A 25,075-nucleotide genomic window follows, 5' to 3' on the forward strand; every position below is an offset into this window, starting at 1 on the left:
AGTATGTTTCATTACTGCATATATATATTCCACACAGGATTCTACCAGAAACAAGAGATCAAAGCTAAAAATCAGTGTTAGAAACACGGGAGGCCAAAGCCCTACAGGTTGTTTGAGAGAGCCCAGCGGCCTTCAATGATGCTAAGTGCTCAAGCAAGGACTGCTTATGTAATTAAGCCAGCAGAAACAGGTTTGCAAATTGCATGGATATTCAAAAATTTTAAACTGGATGTTGTCCTGGTTTATGTTTTATTTCCTCAAAGTAAATGAAAAACAGCCTGAACATTAGTGGATTTTTGTCTGCAAAGGATGTTCAGGCCTTGCAATACACATCATATTTAAACTTCACTCCTAGCTTAGCTACTTATAAGCTCGTTGTGAATTTGGCAGCCAATTTCTGGTTCTGAGCTTCAGTGAAAACATTTTTCCAATCTCCAAAAACAGCTTGAATATAAAGAAGAGGAAATTATTATGCTTGACTCTAACAACCAAAGAACATCTTTTAAAACAAAAGACTAACTTTTCTCTCTTATCATATTTCAGAAATTTTTTTTCCTGTATGAAAAAATATCTGACAGAAGAATACATTTGCTTTATGTTTGGTGTGTTCAATAGAATGCGAACATAAAGCAGCCACGGGAAGTTACTGGTCTGCCTTCATAGCTCTGGCATATACCTTGTACAGCTGCATAAGACTAGAAAAGGTGGCCAGCAGCTGTGACACCAACCCAGAAAGCTCAAAAGTGTGGCTTTTAACTGCAATAGCTTTGTTTGTTGCAGCCAGACACTGCTCTAAGCTGCAGTCTACCTTTAATCTAGATTTTGGAGAGCTCACAATTGGGGGTTGTCTGAGGTTCTAGCCTGATCCATGGATAAAAAACACAGATCAATCTGTGAAGCATCTGGATTCTGTGAGTTGACTGTGGTCCATAGGCAATCCCAAGGGTTATTTAGAAAACTCAAGAAGAAAGATCTGTGGAGGCACTCAGACTACTGGCTATCCCCAGTAGTCACAGAAGCCAAGATAAAATTCTTCTTTGTTTTAGTTGGTGCTTAGTGCATACCACAACAGAGGTATGGTACTGGCCCTTGGGGTGAAATCAATTGAGATTCCTGAAGAACAATCAATGTTTCTTAAACAACACTCAGTCTTGAAAATTACACATAAATATTAACCATCTAGTGATCCAAATTCCTGTCTGCCCAAGACAAAGAGCTACCATTCACCACTCTGGCAAAATACAAAGAGATTTACCTTTATGGAAAAGAATCAAACCAACAGCACCATGAGTCTCCTGAGCTTTAACAATTCCTGGCTGGAAAGTGTGCCTTCCTGCAATGGCCTGGATCTGCTCAGCTGTTGGTGAGAATCCAAAGAATGCTGCTATCTGCTTTACACTGGCAGTCAGCTTCTGAAAGGAGTACAGTGAAAGCGAGATGTGCAATATGCTTCCTCTAAAAAAGGGAGTCACCCACTTGGGATGAGCATTGCCATCATCTACTAATTTCATTCACTGTTTTCTGTGTTGTGTTTCTGTTTTCTGGAGCTCTGCTTCTGTATAGCCAGACTCAACTTGTCACTAAAATCAACTGGATTTTGCTTTTTCAGAAACCTTGCCATTTCTTCTTAATTTCAGCAGATTTCAGGGAATGGGCTCAGACGAGTTTCAGCTGTCAGTAAACAGCATCTGCTGCACCCCTTTCAGGTCTTCATATATTATGACCATAATATTTTTATCTTCAATGTGTTTGTTCCAGGTGACTTCAGGATCAAAACAGGATCCCCCAGCTGACTGTATAGAAGAGAAAAAAGAATTGGTGCAATCTTTCTTTCTAACTGGGTACTTTTTTTCTGTTCAACTGAAGAATTTCCTTCTGTTGCCTTTTAGTTACATCAATACAGACTAAAAGAACAGCCTGTCCTTTCCATGGTACTGTCTGTGCAGGAGAATGATAGAGGCTTCCTCTGAAGTTCTGTAGGTAAACAGTGTGCACACATAAACATTAATCTCACTATTTGCTTCCTTCTGTCACTATACTGTCCTGTAAACATCTTTTAACAGACAAAGCATGACATCTAAAATATGGGTTGCTAATGATGTATTTGGCCTAATGTGGAGAAACACTAAAGAAACAAACTGCCATTTTATTACCACTTTGAACCTGCAGCATTTCCTCCAAGACTAAGTGGCAGAATGTTGACCCAATGCCATTGTCCACCTGCCATGCAATTTCCTCACCCTTTGCTGGAAGAACAAATACCCAGAAGCAAAGCATCTTTTGGACATTCTCCCTTTCTGGCATTCAGCTGTCTCCTCTACTGTGACATATGGCCATCAGGAAATTAATTATGGCACAGCTGTTTTCCCACTGGCCTCATTCAGTTGTTTTTAAAATATTTTTTCTGTTGCTTTTTCAGCTACAATCAGTATCTGTAAAAATACAGATCTGTCATGAATCCTGAGAAGAACTCATCCCTGTAGCTGTAACTTTGCATTCCATTGTTATGGAAATGGAAAAATAAAATAGCTGTATCTTTAGGGTTTTTGAAACAACACTACCATGTGGAGTGGGAGAAAAAGGTCACAATCTAGATCACTCATCTACCCTGGCAACCAAAGGGAGAGGATAACCAAACACTTTGCAACCCATAACATAGTGGGAGTATAGAATATTTTATTAATAAAGGCATGTAGAACAAAATTATAACATAATCATAATAAAGACCTTATCACCACTTCTAAGTGGTTTATGTCATGAAGCAACTGTAGAGAGACATAACTGAGAGACTGTAATATTGCCATTGAATACTATCCCATAACTACCTGGGAAATATTAAGGAACCATTTGCCAACCTGCTGTCAGGAAAAGCTCCTTTAGAAAGCCACAGCTGTTACAATCATCTCCCATTTTCCAATAATTTTCTTGAAATCCTTAAGAGACTGTAATCCTCGGAGAAGCATAAACACTTCTGAAAACACATTATACACATTAAATATTTTTCCAGATGCATTTTAATTTTTCCTGCCTCATGAAGGAAAAAAATAACAATAATACACGGAAAAAATATCTATCCCTTAACTAATTATTTGTTTCCTCTATGATGCATCTTGGAAGCGCTAAATATCTGCCACTGCTCAGTGAACAAGTACCAGAAACACTCAAGTTTTAACCTCATGAGTCTTTGCAAGGACACAGCCAATGTCCCAGAGACACTGCTGTCACATTAATTCACACCATGACAATGCATGGAAAAGTGTTGCATAAAAAAGGAAATCGTGACACTCCAGCAATTTCAGAGCACTACAACAGCTCTACCTATGTCCCTGCTCATGTCAACTCCAACACCCCTGAGGCTACTGTAAATTGTAGGGGGTCCTAAGAGAGCCCAAGTATCATGAGACTCCCACTGTCTCCCTCACTGTTTTCCCTCAGTGCCACCTGTTTGGGTGCAAAAAAAAGGATATGGCCCCAGAATTAGTCTTGCACACTGATACTGTCAGAGAGATGAGGTTTGTTCTTGGAAAAATAATAATAAAAAAAAAACACTAGAACTTTTTCCTTGAAAATAGACTTGGGGAGGTGATTATAATTCAGATGTGTTATCATAATCTTCAGAAAAGGAATCTATTTTATCCTCTTCAGAATTAAACAGAAACAGGAGATAATATGTTTTTTACACAGGTGCAGCAATGATCTGTTAGAGTTCCCTGTGTGAAAGAGCCCCTAATCAGAAGGCATTAGTTATCCAAAATTATCTTCTTTCCTATTTTAGGAGAAATAGCCTTACTTGCTGCATGACTTCATTTTAATAACTTTTGTGCAGGAGTGCAGCAGAGAGAAAAAAAAAACAGTTTTAAATGGACAATTTCTTTTCACTAAAATTATATTTACCTGGATCTCCACATTTAATAAAATTAGTTCTGTGCTTACATGTATACTCTGGAGAGTTGTAAATATCAAATCATTTAGATAAGCCATTTCATACCTGCACCAAGAAACCCAGAGAACAAAATAAAACATGTCAGAGGTTCAAATTAGATGTCAGAGCCTTCTCATTACAAAGCCTAATTCAGTATAATAATCATCAAATGGCAACACCAAAGCACTCAAATGGTTATTGTTGTGTTGTGTTCTGTAAGTTATGGGTTGTTCCACTTTCCCCCCTTTTGCTGTGTTAATATGGTTCTACCCAGGTTGTCTCCTCCCTCCCAACCTCTGTCAATTTTCTGTCTCCTCCCCAGTTGCCCTAGTTACACATGCATCCCGTGTAATGTTCCCTCCCTGGTGGCCTGTCCATCACTTGGCGACCCATCCTCTCCATCCAGAAACTTCTCCCCAGGGCATTGAGTGATTGGTTCAGGGGCCAGGGCCTCTCCCCAAGTTACTCCTCATTGGTCCTCCAATGGTGTCTTTCTTCCCTTCTCCACTCCCCCCATCCCACCATTGGGTGGAGGGTTAGCTCCACCCATGTTCCCACCTCCCTTTTTAAGTTGCTGTCAACCCTTCTCTGTTGTCTTTGGCTGTCGGGATTCCCCGTGTTTAGTGCTTTGTAGTAAATGCAGTTGCCCCCACAGTCAGAGTCTGCTTCCTCACTTCTGCCTTTGTAGCCCGAAGTCCTGGAAATGCTCAGAGCCTTAGGCGCTCTCTGTGCGAGACGCAAAGTGGAGAGTGCCCCGCTGCTGTAGCTCACGTGGCAGAGCTAGTCAGGGTTGTCTGGATCGGACAACTGGATGCACGCAGCCGCAGGTTATAAACAAAGTAATGTTTTCCATTAATAAGATCTTCAATAGCTTTGTAACTCTGACCATCCTGAATCACTTCTGGAGGCAGAACTGACTCAACAATGCACTTAATAATTTTTTAATATATTCATTTTAATATATTCAGTGGTAGAAAATGACGGGATGTTTGCTGTCTTTTACAGAGAGACGCTTGGGAAGATTCTGGGTAGAAGGAAGGAAATAGCAAAAAACTCATTCTGCTGAGGGAAGTGTCTGCCTCTATCTGCGGCCCTGGGTCAAGGGCAAAGCAGACTCACCAATATCAATGCCAGTACACGTCCTTAGCTGTGCTTGTAGCTGTGTCCATTAAACACGTACCAGAACAAGTGCTAGCAGAGCTGTTCTCCCAGACACCTGCATCCCTCCCCACCCCTGATCCTTTGGAAGGCATCTTGCATTAAAGCCTCCCCCATGCTGCCTCCTGTTCCAGCATGAGCCTGTGGCTGGCTCCTGGAGCTGCGCTGCCGAGCCAGCTTCCTAAGGCTTCCTTGACTCCCATTTGCGCCACTGCTGCTCTGCCAACTGCTGGCAGGACAGAGCATGGGAACAAAGTGTTCCCCTTGACCCACAGCACCCTCCCTGTGTCCTCGTCGGGAGGTGGTTGGAACAAAATCTTGCAATTCCAGTGGGGTCCATGTCCCTTCTCTTGATGGCATGCCATGCCTTTTGATGCCTTTCACTTTGGGGAAGTTTTTTGTTTTGTTTTTTTTTGTTTGTTTGTTTGTTTTTTTATGTATCTATGCCATATTCCTCATATCTTCCCATCAAAGTTGTGTCTTCCTCTTTGAATTTTTCCCCTGCTTTTGCAACATCTGTGAGGTTACTTTTGGCATGTTTTTGTTGTTTGCACTGCATGTAATCCCCATCCATTTCCTTAGAGTCACTAAATTTCCCATTTTTTTTTCTCAATTGCATTTCATTTGATCATATCTTCTTTCCAGAGTAAGTCTTCCTTTTCTGTTGCGCAAGATTTCGTTTCCCTCCCCAAAAAGAAATGAAATTTCCTTTCGGGAAGGGAAACAAAATCTTGTGATTTCAATTGGGATCAATTGGGCAAGCTTGGGTCCATGTCCCTGCTTTTGATGGCATGCCATGCCTTTTGATGGCTTTCACTTTGGGGAAGATTTTTTTTGTTTGTTTTTTAATTTTTTCTTTAAAATATCTATGCCATGTTCCTCATATTTTCCCAGCAAAGTTGTGTCTTGCTCTTTGATTTTTTCCTCTGCTTTTGCAACATCTGTGAGGTTAGTTTTGGCATGTTTTGGTCCTTTGCACTGCATGTAATCCTCACATAATCTCAGGGGGCTCCCCGCGATGGAGCTGTGGAGCTGACATTTTTACTTCTGTCTGGTGGTACTATGGCTTGGTGGGTCCAAGTGTCACATCAAGGGGCAAGAGGGAGCTCAGCAATTTCCAGTTTCACACTGGGGCATGTAATCCTTCCTTTTCATTCTTTTTCCTCTAGTCTTGCCTTTTTTCACCTTGCGTACAGGCTTTTCCACCTACCTGCCTACCAGGTAACAAGGTGCTGCATTGCTCAGCAATCCACGGGGAGCAGTGTGCCTCCTTTCCTACTGAAAATCTGGCAGTGGTTTTTAGTAAAATACACTCCTGCTGAGCTACCACAAACTGCTGTCTGACCTCGACAGTGTGAGACCCTTTTTTTTTTTTTTTTTAATCTACTCATCCTTTGGCTGAAGGTCAGAGACAACACGAATCATGTCTCGACACCTGAACTCTTCCAAACTCTGTGAGAAATAAAAGACAGTGCCAAGATATGACAAACAATCTCTGTGTAGGGTCCAGCAGGAGTCTGGACCCAAACCCAAAGGGATTACGGCCTCCTTAAAACAAAGATGCATATTTTACATTTTGTGCCTGTTCCTTTTTCATGTGGCCTCTTACAGTTCAGTGTTCTGTCTCACAGCTGCTATAAATTCACCCCAAAAACTACAGGCACAGGGGTTTTAAGCCCCTAAATACACTACAGTTTCTTTCCAGACCAGAACTTGCCAAACAATGCAAATTCAATATGCTAAATGAGACCCTGACCTAGGACCCTCTCTGGTTAGAGCTGCTACTGCTACAGTGGTAATGCAATGAATTCCTTTCTTGGATTCATGTTTTCTCCAACATCCCTAAGCTTCTGCTGCTTGGGTTGATCCTGTTCACTTAAAATCCTCACAGCAGGAATTACTTTACTAAGAAATCCCACTGAGTACAAGCAATACTTGCAAACTCAGCCACCTGGGAAAAGAGAATTGGAAAATTAATCACCCTGTAAGAATGAGCAGCAAAAATATTATATCTAATCTTACAAAACACTAGCAGAGGGAAGGAAAAGCATCTAACAAAGAAAATTAGGTCCCTATGAAGGAAAATCCGAAGAGCTTTTATTTTGGCAATAAAGTCAGTCCCATAATATGAGTTAAGAGCAATATGAATAATAGAAGACAATGAAAATGCAAGGAATAAGATGACTGTGTCTTTACAAACAGACCATGTGAATCTGCTTGTAGACAGGGCTAAGAACTTATAGATAGGGAAGCAGCAGAAGAAATTCTTAGTTCTAGAAAATGTTACTATCAACACAAACTGTTGCTCAGCCAAGGCCACATTAAATTCCTGATCCTAGAAAAAAGAACAAAGAATTAATAGAATTATGGATAGGTTTTTCTTTCTTTAATATAATGAAAAGGGAGTGCATACTCAAGGGGACCACAGACCAGGCGATTCGGGAAGTCTGTGACTTTCAGGTACTTCAGTCAATGGGAAAAAGAAAGAAGGAGACGCAGTCAGGAAGTCAGGATAAAAAACAGGGCTGGATCCCCCAACAATCTGAGAGACCCCATGGGAAATGCCCAAGGCCTTTATCCGAATTAAGTGACAGGAGTCCTCTGTCTCCTTTTTGGACATAAATCTCTGGCATCGTGGGTTAATTTTCCTGACACTTGGGAGACACGCTTACTGTTTATTTCAGAATTGCACAAACCTGAGGGCTCCAAGGTATTCCACAAATCAAGCATGCCAACTATCAGAAGTTTTTACTATTTATACAGTTTAGCAAACTAAGGAATTAGTGTTCATTGGCTGCAAATTACATAATTCCCTTATTAATTAGTGTCCTATATTCTGGTAGTTAATGACTGCCTTGCTTCTCATGCTCATCAGTCAACATGCTCAGTCTTTCTCTTCTTGTGGGTCGTGGTTTTCTTGGGTCCGTGGCCATGAGTCGGTAGTCACAATCTGCCCCTGCCGTAAATTACCTTTTACCCAGTCGAGCTGAGTTTGCTTTATCCATTTCTTCGTTATCATTGAGGTTCTGCTGGATGTCTTTGTGTCCACTATCAGTAGTCCATTCTTCTCGCCTGGCATTATTAACCTCTCCCTAGGTCTGAGATTACTGAAGCATATCGCGCCCAAGACCTTAACAAGGTATTTCCACATAGAAGTCATTTGCATTTCTAACACCTGGCCGTCACTTAGCGCTCTCCTGTTACCCGCTACCTGCCATACGGATTCACGTCTTCCCTCGTTGATTAGGCCGGATACACAGCAAAGCCCTCCCTTTCCTGAGAAGATTTTTACACGGCTCATTTGTTGCGCCCGGCCGCGGCCATGACGGGCCCGTGCGGCCGAGGAGCGGCGGCGCCTGCGCAGCGCTGCGGGCGGCGGAAGGCGCCGAGCCCCGGCCATGGCGCGGCGCGTCCTGAGGGGGCTGCTGCTGCTGGAGGCGGCGGGGCTGCTGGGCGCTCTCCTGCTCTACCGCGCCATGGACCGCAGCCAAGGTGCGGTGCGGCGGGGCGGGCGGGGGCCGCGCCACGACGGGGACGGGGGCGGGCAGGGGAGGCTCCTCCACGCGGGGACCGCCGGCGGTGCCCGCAGAGCACCGCGCACCGCCCGGGTTGTGTAAGGAAATCCTGCCATGGGGGCAGGAGTTGGGCGTGGGTGAGTGCAGGCACAGGGCTGGCTCGTGGATTTACCTCTAGGCCCTAGGATTTACTTCTGAAGAACGAGCTGCGGTTGCATTTTTACAAACCCAAGCCCGCGAGCAATCCTTCGGGCGGCAGCACGCCACCACACCAGGAACAAAGGTGATCCCGCACTTCCGCAAATGAGGCAGGAATTGATCAGTCCTATTTCAGGCACCTGGTGTTGAGCCCCTGAAGGGATGTCCTAGCTGCGTCTGGATCTCGCAGCCTCTGCGATTTGACATTTCCCAGGCTGAGGACAGAGCCGGCTGGCAGGAGGCAGCCAGCGTTGTCTCCCGGATTATTCCTTGAGTCCCTCGGGTCTCTTAGACTTACGACTCCATGCCCGGGTAACAGAAAGAATAAACAAAGCACCAGTTTGGTTACTACAAGGTTTGCTCTGCAGAGCAGCGGCCTTACTTCGTATGCCGGGCTCTGCAGGGTGCAGCACTGATTAAACAGATCTATGTCCTTCGGGAAAAGAGCCTGTCCTGCTAGCTGCAGGGTCAGGGCAAGCCAAAAGGCAGCTGCTGCTTTGGCTGGGAAGGCAAGAATCCACCCATTTCAGCAGTGATGTGGTCTTCAAGTACAAGCCGAGCTTTACCTTCACATCAGTTTGCATTTGTTTTCCAGGATCCAGATGATGTCAAGCTGTTAAAATTTTAGTCATCTTTACATTTTTATTAGAAAATACATGTAACAAAAATATGGAGAACAGATGTTTTCAGCCTATTGTAACTTGATGCTGGGCATTCATCTTTGGGATTTTTTTCTCCTCTTTCACAATTCTTACATGCATTTGCATATTCTCCATAATTGCAGCTCTATAAGGTGCAGTGGGCTAATCTAACAGCTCAGTGAACTCAAGAGTGAGGCTTTTACTGCTTTCTTTGTGTTAACCATTCTAGTACTAACATCCTTTTACGAGCTGCTGTAAATACTTAACATAGCATAAACCTGTTGTGATTTTATACTGGGTTGTCAGAGTGGCCCACAGAACCATTCAGTGAACATCTAAATCTGCACAAGGAAACAAAATTTCCCTGGTTTTACCTGCATGTCAGTCTGTGAGAGGCATGCAGCTTCCTGTGAATCATAGGACTTTGTTATCACAATGGTGAGGAAGCTCAGAAAACACCATGATGATGGGGCTGCACGTATGAGTAACCTGAATACAGTTTCTGAAATTATTTTTAAAAAATAAATTCCTATCACATTATTTGATGGTGGCTGTAACTAACAAAACTTAAACAAATTTTAATAAAACAACTCTAGTTAGAAAAATAGTGCATTTAATTATTCATCTTAATATATGCTGGGATAGTAACTGTGATTTATCTTTCTTGTCAGATTTCAGATACACAATGCAGAAGAGGTTTCCATTGATTCTGGAAGGTGGGTTTGTAGTCACTGGCTTCAGAAGGATGGCTGAAGCTTCTGTTGCATCTTAATATATACAACAATATCTTAGGATGGCTTAAAACTTACCTAGGAGACACTGCAGAAGTTTTTCTTGTTAAAGCACAGCTGGAGTGTCAGACTGTTGGATAGAGATGTCAAAGCTGGAGGGTTATACACTGAATAAAACCAGCCACAAAGGGCTGCTCGTCAGATATGTCTAACTTAGAGCTGACATGGATTTTCCTATTTTTCAGTTTATTACAAATCCAATGAGCGATCTGGAATTCATGGCATAAGGGAGAATGACCAGATGACGTGGTTAAGCAGCAAGAACTGAAGTAAGAAAGATGTGTGATTAAATAAAAAACTCTTTTAGAATAATTATTTTTTAAATGTCCACATCAAGTTCATCGTCTTGATTTCTTGCCTTTGTACTTGTTTTTCAGCCCTCTATGCCGGAACTGTTTCTTCTTTTTGATGATGCTTTTCACATCCCTGTTGTGAAGCCACTTGTCACGCTCTATTTCCCATTGGATCTGTTTGACATCTGTAGGAGGGAAGATGAAAATTTAGGAGCCGAAGGATACCTCTGACCATGATGTGGCATACAGATCAATCACGTCAAAGTTCAAACTTGACTACTGTATTTATGAAAGTTAATAAAGTGCAAACTGCCTTTTTTCTCAGAGAGCTGTGGTTTTTTTTTCATTTCACATAACAAACCCTACCGTTTCAGAGTTTTAGACACTGCTTTGTATTTTACACGTTTACATTAGCAGCAGTGTTTATTCAACCATCCTATACACACATAATTCATTAGAACTGCTTTGGGAAAACTACTTTTTGCTTCACTGATACTGCAAGGAGACAGTCCAATAGGTAGGTAAAGACAGCAACACCTTAATGCCTTCCCTTCCCAAGGAATCAAGGACACTTTACCTTAGCAGAATTCACACAAATGCATGACAAAGACCATAGTGCCTGTCCCTGTTCACAGTGTGAAAGGGCCGACAACAGCCTCTCCCTCTTTTCTGAAGCCTTATTCACTCCACTACTCCCGCTTAATATTTAGCACTGGGCATCCCTTGTCACTGGAGAAAACTGTCAGGTCTTACTGATGCTGAGCTACTGTCCCTGCTGTGTGTGGTTTCTGACCCTGTGTTTCAGTTAAAGGTGCTTCATCTTTCACGTACAGAACCTGAAGGGAAAGAAGTGAACTTCAGCATGACAGCTGCCTGCTACTTGCAGCATGTACTTACTCGCATTATCTCTGTTGGCCATGGCGTTCATTCCGATGTTGTCGAACTTAGAGCCAGCATTTTCATCCAGCAGATAGCCAAACTTTAAAGAGAGAAATTTTAGTATTCTGTTACAAAGCAACAGGTGAAATGCTTGATCACTTTTTGTTAAGCACTGATCAAACTCACCTCTTCTGCAGATGCCAGTATACGAGCATCTTGGAGTTTTCTCTTCTTTCCTCGCCTGGATCCTTCAAACAAAGAGTATTACTCTTAGGAGACACAACTTCAAGTTCCCAAGGACACCAAAACAAAGTTTTACCATGTTTTAAATGTTTAGAACTTTTTCTTAATGAGATTATATGAATTAGTTATGTTGGAAATCTTTGTTCCCCATCCCCTCTAAAAGAAAAGGAAATAAAAGAGTTTCCAACCAAGAATTAAATAGCACAAATCTGTGCATTAGGTGTAACAGATGTACCAACCACCAGTACAACTTTATCCTTCAAAATTCCTCCTTTAATCTCCTGAAATCTCTTCAGATTGTTACTCTGAATTATGCTGGCTGGGGATAACCTCCTTTTCATTTATGGTTTATTCTAATCTGAACCTAGATCCAAAATGTGATAATCTACTGTAGTAGATCCCTCTATTCCAAAGGTTTTTGGACTATTTTATTTCTATTCAGCTTTCATGTCAGTGTTTTCTTACCTTCCAGAGATCCCGCAAAATTCACATCTTTCTTTTTCTTGCCCTTTTTACTGACGGATTTCAGTTGCTTGTCATTGTTCGAGTCTGACAGGGAAAATACCCAAATACATCAGTCTCCAATTTTCACACTATGTACATGTATTTAAAGTGCAGCAGAGACTAAAATTCCTTTTTAGGTGTATTTGTCCTAATGGTCCAAGTCTTTAAAAGGCAGTGCACACAAGAAAATGCAGTATTTCCTCAAGCTGGACCATTAAAAATTGGTCTTTGGTGTGCTGTTCTCTATGTTGTTTCCACAGCACCAGAAGAGAATGATGCTATGATACATAAAATACAAAAGCTAAAAGCAGGCATTAGGTAAACCTCGAATGTCTGTGCTTTAAGTCTGGTGAAATAATAAATCTCATGAAAGATTGTGTTAACAACTCTATGAGCAGTTTACCTTCTCTACCCTCAGTCATCTTCCTGTGACCTTTAGTTATTCATTGAAATACTCCACTGATTTCTGCTTTTCCAGCCACATGCACTGTATTAAGTGTAAACTGTGCTTTTCAGGTGAAAAAATGAAACCATGCAGGTACAAGAATTAGTTACTACTCCAGTGGTAATAAAAACTTGAGTGCATAGCTGTATTACAAGGGTAAGCTGTTACTTGTGAGACAACCATTTCAATACAAGTTATGTCATCTAAAAAAACCATCAACATTAACTATGTCTGAAGAACTACAATAATTATCAATTACCAGATTTTTTTTTTCCTCCTTGAGCTCGTTTAGTATTTCTGCCTACTGAAGCCAGTTATTTGTATATACATTTTCAGAATGAAAGAAACATGTCTAATTTGGAAGTTTTTGATGCCTAATTCCCACTCTCACCTAGGAGATTGTGCCTGGAAATGCTTCTCTTAAAGACTTCATTGTACAGAGAAGAACTTGTCATTTCTTTGCTTAAAAGCCAAACTTCCCACCTAGATAACTAAATTGGGATTTGCCTATGTAGTTACATATTAGGTAACCTATTTTTAAAGATTTTTCTTCTTGTTTTTCAGTAATAGATGGCACTTTACCTAGGTCATCATCATCTTCAGACACATCCATAAATACACCTCCCTCTTCATCCATATCCTCTTCAAAGTCTTCCTCCATACTTCCTAAGGAGACTTCCTCATCATCCAGATCGCTGAAGTCATCTTCATCATCAGAATCCTCCCAGTCAGCACCAGATCCCTCACCACCTTGGCCTTTCTTGCTGCCTTTGGGATTTTTTTTTATATTACTACAAGAAAATGTAACAAGCTTATTAGCACTTCAATTGGAAAAATACTGTTTGCATATAGATGACATCTATCTACTGGCAAACACTATGTTAGGAAAGTTCAAAATCATTGCAAACTACTGCAAATGTAGGCTGTGACCTAAAATATTACATATTATACACTCAGGTATGTTTTCAACATTAGTATAGGCAGTTGTGTTACAACAGTCAACCATTTTAAGAAGTTCTGAAGAGAATCCTCTTCTGAAATTAGCAGAAATGACAGCTTGAGTATTTTATCTCCTCTGTGTGTTTGCTCCTTTTCACAAAGTCTTTTCTGTAAAACACAAACTGCTCTATTAAACACCATCAAGATTACAAAAATGTTTCAGGTTTCACTAGGAGTTTAGACCTTAATTCTGCTGTTGCCTCAAGGGAAAAAGTCTGTGCAAATTCAAATGCTGCATTGTAGATACCTTGAGTAAAATAGAAGCTGCTTGATCATTTACAATTGGACTCAATGAAACTAAAGGTTCCTTTCCCACCTAAATGATGCTATGATTAATGGAAGTGCTGACTGCAGGAGAACTGAGCTCTGTGACTCTGGATCTCACAAAGCTTATTAACTGTGTCAGGTCCAGTTACAGCCAGTTCTTATGGCAGCAGTGCCATTATGCCTCATTCTGCTTCCTTTTGTACTTGGTGATTCTCAAATAGAAACCTGAGACCATGAAAAGCAAGATTTTACACTGCTTACTGGGCCACTCCATGGTATAAAATAAACGCTTAATTACTTAATTCATTAAGACAATCCAACTACAGGTCTCATTTAAGGACTACAAGCATCTCAAAGTCATCATGAACTATTTTGGGACATGCAGAAAACCTGCATTACTCAATGTAAATCTGATATTGCCTTTTTTGCAAGGTGATATTCTGAATCATTCTGAAAAAGTTCTATCTAGTTTCACAGAGTAAAACTCTATACAGATATTAAGACAAGAGGAGTAAGAACTAATCTGAAGTCTTACCCAGCAAAATCAAGGTCATCCTGGCCAACAACAGCATTATCAGCAGCTTCAAAAGTATCTAGGGAGAAAAAAAATGTTATTACTACAAAGAAATTTGCAAGTCATTGCATCAAGCAAGTACATTGACCTGTTGGAGCAAGTCCAGAGGAGGGCCACAAAGATGACCAGAGAGCTGGAGGACCTCTCCTAGCATTGAAGTTGTTCAGCCTGGAAAAGAGGAGGCTTCAGGGTGACCTTACTGTGGCCTTCCAGTACCTAAAGGATGCTACAAGAGAGCTGGAGAGGGACTTTTTCCAAGGGCATGTAGTGACAGGACAAGAGGGGATGGCTTCAAACTGAAAGAGTTTAGATTAGGTATGAGGAAAAAATTATTTACTGTGAGGGTAGTAAGGCACTAAAACAGGCACCAGAGAAGCTGTGGATGCCCCATCCCTGAAAGTGTTCAAGGCCACGTTGGATGGAGCTCTGTGCAGCTGTCTTGTGGAGCATGTCCCTGCCCATAGCAGGAGGGATGGAATGAGATGATCTTGAAGGTCCCTTCCAACCCAAGCTATTCTAGGATTCTAGCATTGCAAAATATCTAATTTTCAGACAGAAGGTCATTATTTGAAGCTTCTGAATTTATGAAGCAAATTCTCATTAGAGACACTAATAATAAAAGACAAATGCAATTAATAACAGATTCTTGTTGTAACTAAGACCACATTAATTGAGTCACTAAGAGCCCTAATAAAAGAATGTAGAATTCTCTCAAAATACTGTACAAAACAGTTCTGGAGATTTAACTGTATTTTTCTTTTCAAATACATATAAGTAAAATTTGAAATCATAAAATAATGGACACTTTCTGGTACACTAACAAATTTAAATTCTCAAACAAATCATACACTAATTCCAAAGCAAAGTACATTCTACAGGAAGAGCTAAGGCTACTGCAGAAGTTTGCCAATGACCTTCCTAAACTCGTAACTTCATGAAAGACGTTAGAAACTATGAAAGAAACTAAGCAAGACTGAAAAAGGCCCAGCAGTAAAGAAAAAGTAGAGACAAATGTTACATGCTGTTAGAAACGGTTACTAAGCCGACATTAGGAAAAGAACAAAAGGGCAGGAACACTCATGAGTGTAAATCCAAAATCAGACAATTCCCAGGTACTAAAACAAGCTGACTACTGCAGTGGTGGGAGCAAGGCCTCTTCCAAACAGCCACCCAGGCGGCTCACACAGCACATAGCAGGAACTGCTCTCTGCAGTAGCACAAGAACAACTGGAAAGCCAGTTTTCTCCCACTGCCATATTCCTCTATCTGGTTCTTTTACACAATATGAACTATAAAAAGGATAAATTAGTAATTTGAAAAATCTGGGAATCCTGGGATAGTTACTGTAAGAAAGAACACAGCCTTACCCAATACTCTTTCAAATTCATCATCATCCACATCTTCCACACTTTCTTCATCATCCAGACGCTTTTGTTTCTCTCTCTTCTTATCAAACTTTGAATAAAATCTGAAATAATAGACACAAAATTACAGGGGATGATCTTTATGACTTTTTTATTAAAAAATCTGCAAATTGTTTCCCATGTATGTTGCCAGTTGAAAACTCTAAGTGATGGTTTCAAACACATCTAAAATCAAGAGATTTATTTTTCAAAAAATCAGTCACTACTGTAATACTTAAAACAATGAAATTTCACTGGCCAAAGATGGCAGAAGTTATTTTTAACATAATGAATTTATAAAAAATCACAACAAAAATGTAAAAATCTACCTTAGACTGAGAAGGAAGAGAGGATCAAATTCAACTTGAATATAATTGGGAAAAGATAAAGAAGACATTTACCCATCAAGTTTTATTAAATTTTCCCACATAGTCCTCTTCTTTTGGGCCTTAAGTTTTATCTTCTGTCAGCCATTTTCACCTTCATTCCATGTTAAAGAACCACCAAACACAGAAGGCAATTTTGACCATATACAAAAGAGTACTTTGTACAGAAGACTTCAAATGTGTAATCTCAGTTTCAGCCATCTTCAATGCAACAATACTGTTAATTTTTTCAGACGGGCATGTTTTTAAGATGCTTTTCTTTAATCTTGAAACTAACACCACACCACTGTTTTATTTATTTAGTAGTAGTATATTCCTCAATACCACAGTATCAATTAATTTATAATAAATGAAGTTAATTCAAATAATAATTTCCTAAGGAGACACAGGTAATCAGTATTTTGATCTAATAAAAACAAATCTTTGCCAAATGCATATCACTTCAATTTTAGTACTACAACTGCATTTTTATATCATAATCTCAAAGGAAATTCAAAGGAAATTCATAGAAAGAACTATAAGTAATAAAAATCTAAATACTCAAAAAGTAACTCCTCTTTCTTTTGCTATGTTCCATTCTAATAAACTTTGATGCTAATAACATAAACAAGTTACATTACAGTTTTTATATCTATACCTCTAATGCATAAGAATTACAACCCACAAGATATTCATCATTACCCATTACTTAAGGCTTCTATATTGTAATGTCAGCTTACCTAATTTACTTAAAACTACAAGCCCCAATTGCCTTTGTTCATAGGTGATATTCCTTCCCAAGCACTTTTGACAAATTATCTCCAATGTTAAAATTATGTCCAAGAAAAGCACTAAGTTATTCAAATTAATCAAAATTTGCAAATACTTGAAATACCAGAGAATACTTACAAAATGCAGTCGGTTTTAATGGCACTGCATTAAAAAAACAACACTTAAAATGAACATTCACAAGTATTCCATTACCTGTGAAAGAACACTTCATCCACTGGGATTTTGCTTTCATCTTTGGCCCGGAATTCTCTACTGTTGACTGCAAAAACAAAAAAAGAACTGATTTTACCCCAAGTTGAAATGCTGGTTATTCTTTCCAGAGGTTAAGCAGCACATACAGATAGAAGCAGACACACAATGGCATGCATTCAATAATGGGGAGCTTATCTGAAAACCTCTTCAAACTCTCTTCAAAAGAACCTCTTCAAAACCTCTTCAAAGCAATTCTGACTATAGACAAAAGAGTACTTTGTACAGAAGGCTTCAAATGTGTAATCTCAGTGTCAGCCACCTTCGATGTAACAATACTGTTCACTTTTCAGAACAGGGGCAGGTTTTTAAGATGCTTTTCCTTATTCTTGAAACTTAGACCACTATTTTGTTTATTTATTAGTAGTATATTCCTCAGAACAGAATTGCTCCTAAATTGCTCCTTCAACTCAGAATAAACTAAAAAAAATATGACAAAGTGTATCGGCTAAAATTTCTACTTTCAGCTTTAACAGCTGTAAAACCAGCCATAAAAGTACACCAGTACTTAATAATCTGCATAACTAAAACCTCTTTGCAACACAACAGACCCAAAGCTGGTGGAAAAGCACATCCCTGGGAATGTTACAGAGACACTGCCACTGAAGATGGTACCTCTTCTGTCCTCAAGCAGAATGTTTTACTGATAGCTTGTTCTGTTTTTTTAACTGCTGGTTCTTAAACTAAATCCTACTCTTGATTGTTAGAAACAGTGGGACTGGACAAAAGGCAGCTTATTTCTGGAGGCAGGAAGACTCTTACCAAAATAACAGTGCCAAAGATACCTTACACTCATCCTAACAACAGCTGCAGCTGTGGCATTGTATGGAGCAATCCATATAATTTAATGAAAGAACTTAATGTGATTTAAATAATTATATAGATTCATTTTTCTTTTATTTTAAGCCATTTTTCAATCATAATAAACAGAATAAAAATGGCTACAGAATAACTGACTTTCTCTACATAATTTTTTCTTCAAGTGATTCAAGAAATCCAAAGTTCCATCTGTGAAGATTCCATACATCTTTACAAGAAGATGAGGTGTGATCCTGAACATCAGGCATGATCACTGCACTCCTGATGGCACATTCTTTTATTGCTAGGACAAACAGTATAGACAGTACAGGTGGCACATCTACATCAACCAACCAAGGATTTTTTAGTCATCATAATCTTAACTGATTTAAAGGGCAGACTTACCTGCAAGATTCTGCATATCCTTCATAAACTGCTTCTTCTTTGGCTGCATTACCACACTGCTGGTGTTTTCTGTATCAGAATATAAATCAAAGAGAATTTTTATTTTATGACTATTGATACAGAACTGTTAGGAGCAGCTGACAGACCAATGGGTTGTGCTGCCATGCATAATGACCTCAAGAGCCTGGAGAAATGGGCTGACACAAACTTCCTGCAGTTTAACAAGGGGAAGAGCAAAGTCCTGCACTGAAGGAGGAACAACCGCAGGTATCAGTATACACTGGGGGCTGCCCAGCTGGAAAGCAGCTTGGCTAAGAACACCCTGTTAGTCCTGGTGGACACCCAGCTGACTGTGAGTTAACACTGTGTCCCTGCAGCAAAGAAGGCTGATGGTTTTCCTGGCACTTGTTAGACCACACTTGGAGCCCTGTGCCCAGGTCTAGACTCTCCAGTATAAGGCAGACATGGGCATACTGGAGAAATCAAGTAATGGGTCACTAAGTTAATGAAGGAGATTCCACCTGAACACCTGGAAACACTTTTTTACTGTGAGCACAACTGTGCACTGGCACAGGTTGCACAGAGTGGGAGTCTCCACTCTTGGAGACATTCAAAAGCCATCTGAAGAGTCTGCTCTGGGTGTCTCTGCTTGAGCCCATGATTCAGAGGTCCCTTCTAGCCTCAACCATTCTGTAGTGTTTACATCTCCCTATCCCTTGCTTATTCCTGCAAAGTGAGCAGTTCTGCACTGCAGGTATGAGGGCCAGCAGGATGTGGCTGTCAGCTGGTTCCAGGTTGCAGACATCTCTCCCGCAGCCCTGAAGACTGATCCCACTCCTCTGTTCCACCACATGCACCCCAAATACCTGACAAGGCCAATCTGAGAGAACGACAATTCAGACAGCACCTATAACCAAGATCACGTGGTACAGAGAAGTGCCTACCTTTGCCTTTGCTGAGCTTGGGATTTCTGTACACAAAGCGATCCAAGAATCTCATTAACGTGAAATCCTGCAAAGGGTCACCAGAGTACTGAATATGATTTCCCTGAAAGAAGGAAAAAGTCAAAACCCATTAATATTAAATAACCATTAATATTAAAGACACCATCTAAACACAGAGGACTCAGTCATTTCAAGAACAACATTAAAACATACTTTAAAAATACTGTATCACATAATCGGGATACTGTATCACATGATCTGGTTTATGTTCAAGATCAGGTTATTCTTTTTGCAATTTCACTATCTGCTTAACTAAACCACAACTCCTTTGCTTTGTTTCGGTGATAAACTGCCTTGTAATGTACCATGCTAACAGCACTTAATACTCAACATCATTTCAATACCATATATTCAAATGAAAAATAAATATTTTAAATACATATTTGTGGAAGTTAGAGTGGTTTTGGCATACAACAGCATTTTAAAAAGAATTTGTTCCTGTAGTAGAGTTTCCCATATTTAAAAAAAATTAAATAAAAATATATTAAAAAAAACTTCTTATAAAGCTTTAAGAATTATATAATACCTACATTTCTACAAAACTAAAACTTTTGTGAGCAGTCTCCTTTACATATAACATTGTCATTCTATGTAAAGCTTGGCATTTTAGAGTATGATAAGAGTTCTGCAGACCTGCTAGTTACCCACAAAGTGCAAGGAGACTTTATAATGTATTTTTTCAAATGGCAAAAGACACCTAACATAAAATATCAAACTTCAAAGCAACAAGCTAGCAAATGCACTTACTTCTAGAATTGTTTTTGCAAACAGGGCCACAGATGGATGAAAATGTTCAGAAAGCTGAAAAACATGAGTCATTTATTTATTTCTAATTAAAAAATATGTTGTCAGACCACTCTGTGACTTACCAAATAACAGACATACACATCGTGCAAGGCTGATAAAGCACTTTAACAACTGAAGAACTTCAAGTTCTAATCTTTTATTTGCATTAAATACATTTTCACTTACAATTTTATTTAAGTCAACACTAAAAAGCTTTAATGATCAAAGCTAAGTTTCAATAGTCAAAAAATATCATTATTGTCCAAATCTCCAATTAAAAACTTCCTATTCCCTACTGAAGAATCTTAGAATTGTATGGACCATATACAAGCATAAAGCTGAACAACGTGTCAGCTTTAACCTTTCTGTTGTTACTCAAGCAGCTACTTCAAGAATGATCAAATTATTTTTCCTCTCTTCATACAAGGGCCACACTTTTAAACTCAACAACAGCAACTCCAGAATGTCCTACCTTCTTCAATTCCCAAAGGCTTGTACTTTCAGCACCACAGTATAAAGGACTTCGGTGCATAGGATCATAGGAAGCTTCACTCTTCCTGCCTGTGGGGTGGAGGGGAGCCAAACAAATCTTCTCAGGCAACTTTGTAAGAGTTTTATTCTCAATTCCCCAAAACAGTAATGCTGCCCATCACTCCCAGCTTGACAGGCCAGGGGTTCATCTGGCAGCAGGAAAAGGCTGTATTCAGCTGCCCTTCACAGTGAAATACACTAGACAAGAGTCTTTTCATCACTGCTGAGGTAACACACAAATTGCTCTGAGTGGCTGCTTTCAACCAATTTAAAAACAAAAAGAACGTTCTAATCACTTAATCTTACAACAACTCTTGACCAACATGTCTCTGTTATGGAGTCTTAGCTGTTGAATTACGTATTTTCTTGCCAAATTACCTCCCATATTCAGATGATGCACCCACGAGGCTGATGAATTTGAATTGTTTGTTTTAGCAGAACTTTCCAATGTACTTCTCTTTTCATCTTCTACTTCTTTGTCAGCATCCACAAATTTTTCCTCATCCTCTTCAGCCTCTTCTTGATCCTTAAAGCACTCTTCATCATCTGACCCCTAAAAAACAAAAAAACATTAGCAAACAGCTTTTCCTTTCCAGATTTACTCTGATTTTTTAGAAAAAAACACTTAAAGTTCTTGAGCTACTTATAAAGATTTAACCAAATGATGGTTGATGTTTAAGAAATACAGATTTTTGTCCTTTATATAGCACTTAAAATTGAACTTTACTGCTTAGAACACACAACTATAATGGTCCCGCCCCATCTCAAGAAACATCTTAGCAAATAGTTACTAAAAGACAAGTTAGGAAAAGGTGCTTATGAAAACAGCTCTTATTGAAAAAGCAATGAGATGAAGAAACCATCTTATACCACGTGATCCTGTAACTGGACCCTTAACTCTGGTTTTACTTTCAGAAGCTCAGACAGAAGGTACAAGGTCCCACAGATGAAGGGTGGCATTTGTCCACAAGTGACTTGAAGCAGCCTCTTCACAAAGGCCTTCACACGCCGCAACACGACATCTGCCTTCAGAGACTTGTAGACAAGATTTAGAAACATGGATGGCTTTGAGCACGTTGCTAAAGCAGGATCTAGAAGCTTCCTGAAGGACACACAGAAGAAATTTTGCTGATTGTCACAATGCACACAGGAGAACAACTGCTATTAACAACAATTACCTACATTTCCAGAGAGCCATCTAAAAAACTAGGGAGAGTTTGCTCCTCAGTATTGCATACCATTAAGATCAATCCTGAACTGTCAAGAGCCATGTAATATTTCTGGATATATATGAGACACTGAAGATTTTTTAAAAAAAACCAAAGTACCTTGGTAAGCAAAATATTGCAAGAAAATAAAAAGAAGCTGAGTTCAACTGAAAATAGTTTCAAAATTTGAGATATTCAGTGTTAAGAAACTAATCTGATTTGTTCATTTGTTTAAAAAAAATAAAGCAAATGGTTAAAAATCAGCACACTTCACAATCAGACATTTGTACTGGCAAGCTCATTTTCTACTCCAATTTTTTTCCAGGCTGCCAAGCACAGTAAGGCCCTTGAATGCACTGCACATCCTCAGGGAACCTGAATTCCCTTTTTAAAAAATCAGTAACTTCCCCTGGGTCATCTAAACAGAAGCCTGTAAGGATCCTATAAAGAGTCTAAACAACCAACTGGGACAAGAAAAAAAGCAGTATTTTTATAACACAAAGCTTTCCAGCTACACAAATTAAATCATCTAAAAAATTTAAGATAAAATTCCTCCTCCTCAAAATAAGGACAAAAAAAAAAAAAAGAAACAAGGTTTTAGGCTATTTACAGGCCTAATTACTTTACAAGCTAGTACCTGTAAAAGTGATTTCAGAAGGAATACTTATCAATTAGTTTCAAATAACATCTGGAAGTAAAGCAAGCCACCAGAAGAGTGGCAAAGGATGAAATGCACACGTGTTCTCAGGACCTATCAGTATCTTTTGTTTTTATCCTCATGTTAAATCAAAGAAATCACATGCATTTTCTTCCAGCTCCTACAAAACATCAGAAATTTTAGCCAATGAAACACAAAACTAGCAAGATCTTAAAAGCAAAGTGTTTACATAACTTTAAATTAATGGTGACTACTTCTTAAAATGAAATTTATATACAAATGCAAACCTGCCACTTACTTGTACAGTGCTGCATAGTACCTGTCCGACACAGTCTGCTGAGAGTCCATCACTTGAAACAGCAGCATCAGGGCCTGGACACTGGTACTGAAGTTCACAAGATGCAGAACTTTGAACAAGGTGTTCATCTGCTCTTTCACTTTCTCATCACCAGTCTCAGCGTAAGGGTAAGCTCTGTTTACCCCGCAAAGGAGAGCACTGAGCATTTTGGATTCAACATCTTTTTTCTTTATACAGTTCCGGAAAAAGCAGAAGTACAAAGTTATCAGCTTGTTAGCCAATGCACTTTCTTCATGACTGAGCACTATCTGATTTAGAAAGCAGATAGCATAATACTGAGTTTTCACATTGATGTTTGAGCGGTACAGAAGCCTCTCCACCTCACTGCACACTACTCCCTTCATATTTGGATGCTTGTGAAGTAATGTCTCTAAAAGATAAGAGGCTTTGGTGGCGATCTTGTTCTGAGGGTCGCCCAGTTTGTTCACCAGCAGAACCAGCAGAGCTTTCTCCTGCTCAGGCTTGTTACAGAGCAGCTCGTGGGAAACTGCCAGCGCTCGGGATTTCGTGGCTGTCAGGCAATCGTGGCTCAGTGTTTCCAAGGCCTGCACGAACTCTGCTATCTGCAGCTTCAGGTGATGCTCAAAGTACCAAAGTATCAACCGCCTGTCTCTTGAATCCTTGTTGCCACTCGACATCTGCACTATGTTATTAAGTGGTCGCTGCGAGAAAGACCACAATTTTCGATTGTCTGGTAAGATATCTGTAATGAGAAGCTCCTTGAAAGTGTCTAAAGCCATAAGGCTCTGCTGCCTGCTGCCCTTTTTCTTTATGAGGTTTATCAGGTTCTCAACAAACTGGAGACTGTGGACAGCACTGTCCTGGATGAGAAGGGTCATCGCTGCCATCCTGTCAGCCAAGGTACCTGAGGACACGACAGTTTTAATCCATGCAGAAGAGGCCCCCTTCTGATAGTCTGTCTTATTCTTAAACAGGTCTGTCTCGTGTTCATACAGCTTTTGGGCGAGGGCCTTATACTTGGACAAAAGTGTCTGATTCTGTGGCTCTGGAGAGAATTCGTTGGTGTATTCCAGATCATACCACTTGCCCCCCGGTTTGATCAGGATTGCTTGCCTAGCATGAAATTCGAAATCTTCTTCCAGCCTTTCCTTCTTTGCGGAAGACTGCTGGCCCTGATCACCGCCAGCCTGCTTCTTCTTGCTGTCTTTCACACTGCTTGCCTTTTCCTTTCCTTTTTTTTCCTTTTTCCCCTCTAGTGAAAGACGATTTGTTTCCTTCTTGCTTTTCTCTTTCTTTGGAGGCTTCTCCTTCTCCCTGCTGCCACCATCATCCTCATCCCCCTCCACCACCAGGCAACTCTTTGCATATTTGTTGAGCCCCAGGGAGCTGACGAACGCCTCCAGCTCCCCTTCCTTCAGGTCATCGATCGTGTCCTTCTTGCCGCCATCCACCATCTCGCTCTCCTCGTCCACGGCACACAGCATGAGGTAATCTTGCTGCAGAGACAGGGCACAGCTGTCACGGGGAGATCTGATGCAAGGTTTGCCAAGACTCCCAAGGCTTCCCCACAGAATCCCTGAAAGATCTGGTTTGGAAGGGACCTTAAAACCATCTCATTCCAACCCGCCGGCCATGGGCAGGGACACCTTCCCCTAGACCAGGTTGCTCAGAGTCCCACGCAGCCTGGCCTTGGGCACCTCCAGGGATGTGGCATCCACAAGTTCTGTGGACAACCTCACCCAGTGCCTCACCAGCTCCTGAGCAAAGAACTTGTTCCCAGCTCCTGCGTGGGCCCCCGCACGCCTGGCTCCCGGCAAGGGCCCGTCCCGGGATGGGGGTCCCGGCCGCCACGTGCTCCCGCTCCCTGCCCCGCTCCCTTACCTTGGTGCCGCCGAGGCGCAGCACCTCTTCCAGCGTGAACGCTCCCGCATCTCCGCCTTCTGCTTCTCCATCACTATCGTCGTCGCCCTCCTCCTCGCCGCTGTCGCCGCCCGCCTTCCTCCGCTCCCCCACGCCGAAGTCCCAGAGCGCGGCCGCCATCGCCGCCCGCCGGAAGCGCTGCCGCGCACACGCGTGACGCGCGTCCGCCGTGTCACGGCCTCCCGCGGGCGGCCTCCCTCTCCTCCCA

General features: G+C 40.8%; 2 protein-coding genes across 2 annotated transcripts; both read right to left on the reverse strand.

Moving 5' to 3' along the window:
* Positions 1-364: 364 nt before the first annotated feature.
* SULT6B1 (sulfotransferase family 6B member 1) lies at positions 365-8,566 on the reverse strand. Its single transcript, XM_038132163.1, is given in 7 exon segments — positions 365-444; positions 1,256-1,412; positions 1,698-1,786; positions 2,437-2,557; positions 3,550-3,642; positions 3,887-3,918; positions 3,921-8,566. Coding segments are annotated over 7 exon segments (675 nt in total). The 5' UTR covers positions 4,024-8,566.
* Positions 8,567-10,500: 1,934 nt separating this feature from the next.
* Positions 10,501-25,036, reverse strand: CEBPZ (CCAAT enhancer binding protein zeta). Its single transcript, XM_038131264.1, has 16 exons — positions 24,829-25,036; positions 22,927-24,443; positions 21,633-21,864; positions 21,141-21,315; positions 20,704-20,792; positions 20,193-20,246; positions 19,386-19,488; positions 18,442-18,510; positions 17,182-17,248; positions 15,797-15,897; positions 14,391-14,448; positions 13,172-13,380; positions 12,106-12,189; positions 11,584-11,645; positions 11,416-11,497; positions 10,501-10,703 (listed from the first exon to the last, which is right to left on the reverse strand). The coding sequence occupies exons 1-16, from the start codon at positions 24,985-24,987 to the stop codon at positions 10,564-10,566; spliced, it is 3,201 nt and encodes a 1,066-aa protein (XP_037987192.1). The 5' UTR covers positions 24,988-25,036; the 3' UTR covers positions 10,501-10,563.
* Positions 25,037-25,075: the final 39 nt, after the last annotated feature.

Source organism: Motacilla alba, chromosome 3 (genome assembly GCF_015832195.1).
Source record: "Motacilla alba alba isolate MOTALB_02 chromosome 3, Motacilla_alba_V1.0_pri, whole genome shotgun sequence".
In the NCBI taxonomy this organism is placed as follows: domain Eukaryota; kingdom Metazoa; phylum Chordata; class Aves; order Passeriformes; family Motacillidae; genus Motacilla; species Motacilla alba.

Bases quoted from the DNA above. Each gene is read 5' to 3' on its own strand.
- CEBPZ (XM_038131264.1), bottom strand. From the start codon at position 24,987: ATGGCGGCCGCGCTCTGGGACTTCGGCGTGGGGGAGCGGAGGAAGGCG. The intron at 20,247-20,703 runs GTAGGACATTCT...CATGTTTTTCAG, and splicing joins GCCTTTGGGAATTGAAGAAG to CTTTCTGAACATTTTCATCC. The intron at 18,511-19,385 runs GTAGGCACTTCT...ATTCTGATACAG, and splicing joins CAAGCTCAGCAAAGGCAAAG to AAAACACCAGCAGTGTGGTA.